At 51.3% G+C, this 8865-nt stretch overlaps 1 protein-coding gene across 5 annotated transcripts in view; it reads left to right on the forward strand.

The window, feature by feature from the left end:
• The window catches only part of Strn4 (striatin, calmodulin binding protein 4), a 25043-nt gene extending 18148 nt beyond the window's left edge, over positions 1–6895 (forward strand). For all 5 annotated transcript variants that reach the window (NM_133789.3, NM_001039878.2, XM_017312409.2 and 2 more), the window contains exons 13-18: positions 3526–3696; positions 3813–3953; positions 4234–4332; positions 4527–4613; positions 5705–5936; positions 6170–6895. In NM_133789.3, the coding sequence (NP_598550.2) occupies positions 3526–3696; positions 3813–3953; positions 4234–4332; positions 4527–4613; positions 5705–5874 (668 nt within the window). In that variant the 3' untranslated portion in view covers positions 5875–5936; positions 6170–6895. The remainder of the gene's footprint in view (positions 1–3525; positions 3697–3812; positions 3954–4233; positions 4333–4526; positions 4614–5704; positions 5937–6169) is intronic.
• The last annotated feature ends 1970 nt before the right edge of the window (positions 6896–8865 follow it).

Below are 8865 nucleotides of genomic sequence, written 5' to 3' on the forward strand. Positions count from 1 at the left end.
CTGGGAAGTAGCACTGTAAGCTTCCTGGTCTGACTTAAGGTTAAGAGAGTGGGCGGAGGGAGATGAGGCGTAATGGTGAGGGGAGAGTTGGGCTGCATTTGAGGGACAGTGTGAGCTGGCTTTTGGGGAAGCAGAGGCTAGCCTGGGTCAGGGCCAGAATGGGCTTGGTCAACTTGGTGGACTATGTTGGGGATCAGCTAAGGTCTTATTGTGGGTCAGGGGTTTGTTAGAAACAGAGGAGGTGAGCTGAGAAGCATTGGGGGGACCATAAATGGCAGGGAGTTGAGGCCTTGTCCTTTAGCCCTTTAAGAGTTAAGTGGAGGAGCTGGAGATGGGGATCAGTAAGTAGGTGGAGTGAAGCTCTGGGTCCCATCCCAGTACCACAGGAGCTGGGTGGATCAGAATGCTAAGTTCATTGTTGGTTACATAGGGAGTTTGAGGCCATGAAATCATATCTCAAAAACAAACAAACCAGACAAACAAAAACAAAAAACAAGACATAAATCTTTAATCGCACTCAGGAGGCAGAAGCAAACAATGCTCTGAGTTCAAGGCTAGCCTTGTCTACATACTAAGTTCTAGGCCAGTTAGAGCTACATAGTGTCTCAAAAAAAAAAAAATTGCTGTTTCATCTTACAATGGAGCAGTAATGGCAGGAGGGATAACCGCAATCACAAGTTCAAGACCAGCTTGATTATGTATTGGGTTTCAGGCCTGCTGTGCCACATAACAATCAAGCTACTGCCCGGACATAGTGAATCCCTATTGGGAGGAAAAGTCTTCTCCACTCCAAGAAAAAGTTAAAGAGGAAGTGATAATCTTAGTGCTCAGGAGTTTGAGGCAGGGGGATTTTAATTTAAGGTCCAGGTCAGCCTGCTCGACATAGAAAAGTCTTGTCTCAAAATAACACACTACATAGGACCAGCAAGATGGCTTAGCAGGTAAAGGCACCCCTGATGGTCAGAGTCCAGTCCCTAGAACCCACATTAGAAGGAGGGAACCAACACCAACATGAGTTGTCATCTTGCCACCACTTGGGTTCTCACATACTTGCGTGCGTGAACACACACACACACACACACACACACACGTGCTGGGCAGCAGCCAGCAGGCGCAATGGTGCACACCTTTAATCCCAACACTTGAAAGGTAGAGGCAGAAGGATCTCTGAGTTTGAGGCCAACCTGGTCTACAGAGTACCAGAGTGGTCAGGACTACACAGAGCAACCTTGTCTCTGTGCAGACCAGACACGGGGCAGGGCAGGCGGGAGGGATGGACAGATGAGCAGGTAAGTGGGCAGGTAGATGGAGGAATAAGAGTTAAATAGGAGGAGGCTGGAGAGATGGCTCAGGGAGTAAGAGCACTGACTGCTCTCGAAGGTCCTGAGTTCAAATCCCACATGGTGGCTCACAACCATCCGTAATGGGATCTGATGCCCTCTTCTGGAGTGTCTGAAGACAGCTACAGTGTACTTACATATAATAAATAAATAAATATTTTTTATTGTTATTAAAAAAAGAGTTAATTAGTGGGTAACACTGTCTTGGGAACACCCTCACCCATGTTCTTGGATGTTTCTCACCTTCCTGAGGACCTCATTTTATATTAACTCCCGTGTTTTTGTTTATTCTATTTTGAAACAAGGTCTTAAAACTAGTTTTTAAGTCTGTTTTTAAGAAGCCTTTTACCTGGCAATGGTAGCACACACTTTTAATTGAGGCCAGCAGCCTGGTCTACAAAGTATGTTCTAGGACAGAGAAACCTGGTCTTGAAAAACCAAACAAACAGACAAAAGTCTTTTACTAGGAGAAATGAACACCACGTCCTATCCCTCACCAAGAAGCTATTTACAATTGACTTCTGTGAGGAAGGGAAATGAGCTGCCTCTGAGCCAGAGTCACTAGGTCTATCAGTGACACTCCAGGGCAGGCTTCATGCCTAGGGGTGGCTGACAACTCAGAACACACTCCATGTTGTTGGGGGAAATTTTATGTTTCTTTCATTTTTGGCTCTTTCTTTCTTTCTTTCTTCCTTTCTTTCTTTCTTCCTTCCTTCCTTCCTTCCTTCCTTCCTTCCTTCCTTCCTTTATTTTTCCTTTTCTTTTTCTTTTTTTAAAATCTTCTGCTTTAGTTTTAGTCTTTTAGAGAGAAGGAACATGAAGTTGCTTGGGCAGTAAGGAGGTGGGAAAATCTGGGGAGAGCTGGGGAGAGAAAGAGTGTGCTCACAATATAGTTTAAGAAAAAATTCTTTTAAGTATTTTTTTAAAACTTTTTAAAGTTCTTTTTCTTTTTAAGAGAGGGTAAGTACATTTTTAAAAAATGTCTTATAGGCTGCATGTAGTAATGTACACCTTTAATTCCAGCCCTTGAGGCAGAAGACAAGCAGAGCTCAGTGAGCCAGAACTGCTGAGTTCTTGGTCAGCTGGGGCTACACAGAAAGAAAGAGAGAGAGAGAGAGAGAGAGAGAGAGAGAGAGAGAGAGAGAGAGAGAGAGAGAGAGAGAGAGAAAGGAAGAAAGGAAAAGAAAGAAAGAAAGAAAGAAATGTCTTTATTATAGACTCCATCTCTGCTTAAGTAAAAAAGTTTTTTATTTTGTTTTGTTTTTTTGTTTGGGTTGGCTTCGTTTTTTGAGACAGTTTCTCCGTTTAGCCCCGTCTGTCCTGGAACTCATTCTGTAGCCCAGGCTGCCTTCAAACTCCACCTGCCTCTGCCTCCCTCCCTTAAAGGTGTGTGCTACCACCATTGGTAACCATAAAAGAATAAAATTAAATAAAAAAATTTTAAGTAGTTTTTTTTAATGTGAAGAGATACCCAGAGTTCCCTCCTACTCAGTGCCCTTGCCTAACTTGTTGGTGCTTAGTGAGCTCTTTTTACATGTATCTCTGTGTTACAGATGGTCGTGAGTAAAAGCAAATGCTCTTACCACTGAGCCATTTCTCCAACCCCACTCCCACCCCTCTTTTAAAAGATAGGATTTCACTGTGTTGTCTTTATGTAGACCCAGGTTGGCCTTAAACTCATAGAGATCCTCCTGCCTCTGCCTCCTGAGTGCTGTTTACTCTTGAACATGGCTTTGTGCTAAATTGGTTATGGCAGAATACAGAGTTGCATTTCCTGTCAAACTAATGATCATTTGGGAAGGTCAGGCATCAATCCTAAGTGGACTTCAGGTGTCAGCAGGACTTGACCCAGAACCATGTGAACTTAACAGCGAGAGAGACCACAGAAGGTCCTTTGAACAGCAGAGCCTGAGAAAGTAGAAGGGAAAGACATTGCAGGGACTAAAAGGGGAGCCGAGGCAGCTTTCCTTCGTGCTCCACTGGTCCCCTGAGCTGCTGACCTTGGCCCTGGAGAGACAGTGAACATGGAAGCCTCATTTTCTAAGCTCTTGAGCTGTTCCTGAGCCCTAGAGTCAGAGGAGCTTGTGGGCAGTGGCAGCCACCCAGGTCCCAGCAAAGATAAAGCCCTTGGGCCAATCAGTGTAGCTGGTGTCCCTGACAATCTATTTCCTCCCGGCCTGCCCAGACCCAAGTGTGCTGAGCCATGTCCTGGAAGGCCATGGGGATGCTGTGTGGGGTCTGGCCTTCAGTCCCACCTCCCAGCGCCTAGCATCCTGCTCTGCCGATGGCACCGTCCGCATCTGGGATCCCAGCAGCAGTGGTCCAAGCTGCCTCTGTACCTTCCCCATGGATGGAGGTGAGTTTTGACCCCAGTGTCTCACAAGCAGGATACAGAGCCCAGGACTCTGGTGGCTCCTGAGGAGGGCAGGACCAGCGCTCTGAGTAGCCTTCTCTCTTCCCCTGTACTCTCAGAACATGGAATTCCCACCTCAGTGGCCTTCACCAGCACTGAACCTGCCCATGTCGTGGCCTCCTTTCGTTCTGGTGATACCGTTCTTTATGACCTGGAAGCTGGCAGCGCCCTTCTCACATTGGAGTCTCGAGGGAGCAGTGGTAAGGGCCCTTAGCCAGGCAGGCCAGTAAGACTGGGGGCTGAGTGCCCATAGGACCCCAGTTCCTCCCGTGGTTCTGGGGACCTAGCCATCAGTGAGAAGAGAATGTTACCATATGCCACAAGCAGGAAGGAAGCAAGGCTCAGTGGTAGCCAGCTAGCTTGACACACAGGGCTGGGAGGCACGTTCCCAACTGCAGAAGTGGCCTGCCCCTCCTGCCTCTGTCCGGCCCTGCTTTCCCCTCAGGCCTGCCTCTCCCACTCTTCCCACTGACCCTCCAGGCCCAGCACAGATCAACCAGGTGGTGAGTCACCCAAGCCAGCCTCTCACCATCACTGCACACGACGACAGGGGCATCCGGTTCCTGGACAATCGAACAGGTGAGGCCCAGCCTTAATTGTCCCCTCGTTGTGTTTTTTGGGGGTACGGGCAGCATGGGACAGGGACATTCAAGACTACCAAACTCTGGTGTCTACCTTAGAGGTTTTCAGACTTCCCGCTCCCAGCCCCTCAGCTTCCCAAATAAGGCTAGTAGTTGTCGGGGACTCCCAGCCACTCTCTATCCTCTCTCCAGGTAAATCTGTGCATTCCATGGTGGCCCACCTGGATGCAGTCACCTGCCTAGCTGTGGACCCAAATGGCGTGTTCTTGATGTCAGGAAGTAAGTTGAGCGCCTCTTGCTGCTCCTTCCTCAGGAGGGTTGGAGGCAAAGAGAGGGGCTACAGCCATGTCAGGCAACTCTACTCTTGAGTGTGCTATAAGTTCCCACGTCGGCCTCATTGACTCTCCTTGGGAGCCCTGCCTGGGGGGAGAGAGGGGTTGCTCTTGTGTTGTAGGCATGTGGTGATGGGATCAGAGTTTGAGTACTTGATCCATCTCTGCTTTCAGATACAGGCTCAGCAGCCATCTACTCTAGAATGAGTAGATAGGGCCTTCAAACTAGTGTCAGCTGCAGCGAGGGTGTGCACATGTGTTTGTAGATGTGCAGGCAGTGGTAGTGGAGGCTGTGGGGAGGCTCGGGTGAATCAGCTTGCTCTGCCTGACGATGCCATGTACTGCTGGCTGAGCAGCCACGCCCAGGTCTCCTTATTCCCTACCCGATGGTATTAGGCCCAGTCCTGATAGCATCTTAAGATCTGAGGCTCTGCTTTCTGGGCTGAGTCCTGGAGCTGAGCTGACTTGAGGAGCAGAGCCTCAGGCCAGTCAGGCCCTCTCCTCTCATGCCCAACAGAGGCCCAGCCTAGGCTGCTCTGCTGCTGTGTCGTCCACCTCAGTTCCCACAGCCATCAGTCCTCACTGGCTGCCTGCTGCCTGTGCCAGGCCCTTAGTGGCCATCCCTCTGTCTGGAAGGCTTGAGGTTGTTTATCACCTGGAGCTAGTGTCTGCTGTTTTCTTTGTTGTTGTTGTTGTTGTTGTTGTTGTTGTACTGGGGATAGAACCCAGGACAGTGGGCTGGCCAAGCCAATACACATCAACTAAGCCACACCCTACCGCTTCCAGCTGCTCTTGCTTGGTGTCCCTGTAGGCTGAGAGCTGCCTGTTGTGTGTAGCATTCCTCCCAGAGTCCTCACATATACTTGACAGTTAGCAGGATGGTAGACGCAATGGGGACAGAGAGAATATCCTTAAGGCAGAGGCACGGGAGGAAGAGAGCTGAGCTGCTTCTGCCCCAGGGACTTTCCATGAGGGCAGGTGAGGGTTCAAACCCCAGGTCTGGGCTGAAACAACCTCCTTTGTTCCACGCCTGCGCAGGCCACGACTGTTCTCTGCGTTTATGGAGCCTAGACAACAAGACATGTGTGCAGGAGATCACGGCCCACCGCAAGAAGCATGAGGAGGCCATCCATGCAGTGGCCTGCCATCCCAGCAAGGCACTTATTGCCAGTGCTGGTGCTGATGCCCTAGCCAAGGTCTTCGTATGATCCCACCTGGCCTCGCCCTGGCTGCACAGTGTCAGGGAGCGGGGCCAGGCAGTGGGGCTGAGGTAAGGATCAGGGCCATTTGTGTTCTAGATAGGAATGCAGACACCCAGTGTCCTTGCCCCAGAAGACACCCCTATACCCACCCCACCTCCATGATCCACTTGCCTGTCAGTTGGGTTGTGCCAAAGCCCACAGTCCTGTGGGATAAATGAGGCTTCCCGGAGAAGATAGAGGGAGGAATTGGAGCTAGTGAGGGGCACTGTCCTAACCAGCTGCCTTGCCTTTGTCTCTCCAGGCAGCCCCCAGCCTCACCTTCAGAGGCTCTGAGTCTTGGCCTCTTTCATCTTCCTGGAGCCTGGTGGTGCTAAAGGCCCTTTCCCCAGGAGTCACCCCTCAAGGATGGCCTCTGGGGTTTCTGCTCATGCCCCAACCCCAACTCCTGACATAGCTGTCGTCCTGAGTTTGACACAGCCCAGGCTGGGTGTCCTTTGGGATCTGATTTTGACCAAGATGAAAGAAGATGCCAGGCTCCCTCCTAGAGTGCCACCCTCCCTCATTCATCAGATGAAGGGCTGTGCAGAGAGGGGTCTCCTGGGGCCCTCCTATGTGGGCCCCAGGTTGTCCTTTTGGACCTCAGTCCATTCCTCTTGCTTCCCAACACTAACCAAGCCTCTGGGGCCAGGCCTTCCTGGGAAGGGCCTCCACTCCTCTGGGGCATTGTCCTAGCCACAGGCCCTCCTTGAGATGTAGAGAGAGGGTGGAGTGGGCCCTGTGCCCCTAGTTCTCTGTATATCTGTATAAAGGAATGGGATTTTAATGGCACCCACCCCACGTTATCACTGTGTGATAGTCTGTCAGTCTCCTCCTTGCTCCACACTTTGGCCTCTATTTATTTCACTCTTTATTTGGGTCCCACCTTATGCCCTCGGTTCCCCTTTCAGGTTCCTGTTCATAAGCCCCTTCCTTTTTGCCCCAACTTGTATGTGAAAAAAATTGTCTCAATAAACCCTTTGGAGTAAGATAGGTTTTCCAGGCCATCTGTCAAGGGGATGGTGGACAGTAGGGGAAGGCCACTCCCTCTGCCTTGGTTGAGTGGAGTCTGGAGAGAGGGATATATGGTAGATTGGGGGTCTGTGGTCGACTGGGATGGGGAACGAGGTGACATGTGTGGGGGGGGTGGAAATGGAAGCACATGGCCACATCTCCATGATCCTCCCCTTCCTGTCCCTCAACTTGTGCTCCCCCGCGCAGTGAGCTAGGGAGCAGATGCTGGGATGGAGCAGTGAACATTTAGTTGAAGACCCCTTGCCTGCTCAGGGGCTGAGAACAAAAGCCCCTTTCCTGCCCCATGCCCACTCTTGGACTGGCAGACAGCAGGAAGGTAGGCCCACCAGACCCAGGCAGAGGGCAGGATGTGCAGAGCAGTACAGAGTTCCCTCCCCTTACCCACGTTTAATGTCGGCTGGTGGGAGTTAGGCCTTCATTGCCACAGTGGGGAAGGACTGGAGTCCCATCATACAGAGCAGGGTATGAGCCACTCTGACATTCCAAACAGCAGGCACAGCATGTTCCACAACCCCCGCCTTCTAGACCTGCCCCAGGGTCACGGGGTAAAGGGGGCCGTGAGTCCCAGAAGCAGGCAGTCAAACATGCTGGGGACATGCCTGTCTAGAAGGTACATGTAGGCATGTGGTTTTTAGGGGACACTCATTAGCCAGGCTGTGAGCTCCACGTGGCCTTGCCTCCCCCTGTCCCTCTTTGCAACTTCCCCAGGTGGTAGTTTGGGTTTTCACTCCAGCCTCAGACTTCCTTCCCCAGCCTCTGCCCCCGGATGTGGTGACAGCCAGCACTGTACCCACCTCAGCTGCCCCCAGCAGCGCTGAACCAGTAAGGGGGGGCCCTTGTGGACAAGTTGCTGCTCTCTTAAAGCTCCAGCTACCTGGATGTGAAAACTAATTGGTAGCCACTGCCTGACTACTGGAGTAAAAGTCAGAACGGCTCTTGATGGAGTTAGAGTTGACTACACAGACTCACAGGCTCTCAGTTGATGTTAGCTTTTTAGATTTCCTGTTATTGCACTACTGTTTATTTCAGAGAAGGGTGGAGGTCAGGACAACCCACAGTAGCTCAGCTGGTTCTCCTTTGACTATGTGAGTGTACAGGATTGAACTCAGGCCAGTGAGCTTGGCTTCAAATGCCTTTCCCCACCTGGCCATCTCACCAGCCACATGTTGGATGATTCCGTTAACACACCCACCCAGACACCCCTGGATGTTTTCAGTGCCTTCCCTTTCCTCTGCAAAATCAAAGGCAGCCACATCAACTCAACTTTAGCAGTGTCCAGGCACCACCTGTATTTCGGCCTCATGACAGAAAAACTAAGGCTCACAGTGGAGAAGTCACACAGCCAGAAAGATGTCGGCACTTGGTCTCACAGGAGGTCTATCAAGTGGTGGTGTCCTTTGTCATGCCACCTTGGTTGGAGGGACAGGCTTTGTACCCTCAACTCTCTGGAGAGAAACCTGAAATTAAGCTCTCTTGTGCATCCTAAGGCCTCCTCGACTTCCCACCTTATATACTGGGCTTTTGAGCTGGGGACGCGCGCTTTTGTGTGTGTGTGTGTGTGTGTGTGTGTGTGTGTGTGTGTGTGTGTGTGTGTGTGTGTGTGTGTGTTGGGGGCAGGTTGAGTAGCAGAAACTGTAAAGCCACCGGACTTGACAACGATTTCCGACCCTTTCCCTGCGGTGGGCGCCGGATGCGTGCCAGTCTGACAGCTCACTCCTTCAATGACAAAGCGCCTGCCCCTCTCGCGTGCCGCGGTGAACTGCGGCGAAAAGTCAACTTTCCAGGCTGGACTGTGCAGAGGAAACGCTGACCCTTCCGCCCTCCTACCCCCAGCCACCAAATTCCCCCCAACTCCCTGGTGCGGGGTCCCGCCTTCCCCTTCCGTCCCAGTAAGGCCCGCCCTGTGATGTCACGGTGCCCTGCTTT

Source organism: Mus musculus, chromosome 7 (genome assembly GCF_000001635.26).
Source record: "Mus musculus strain C57BL/6J chromosome 7, GRCm38.p6 C57BL/6J".
Lineage (NCBI taxonomy): Eukaryota > Metazoa > Chordata > Mammalia > Rodentia > Muridae > Mus > Mus musculus.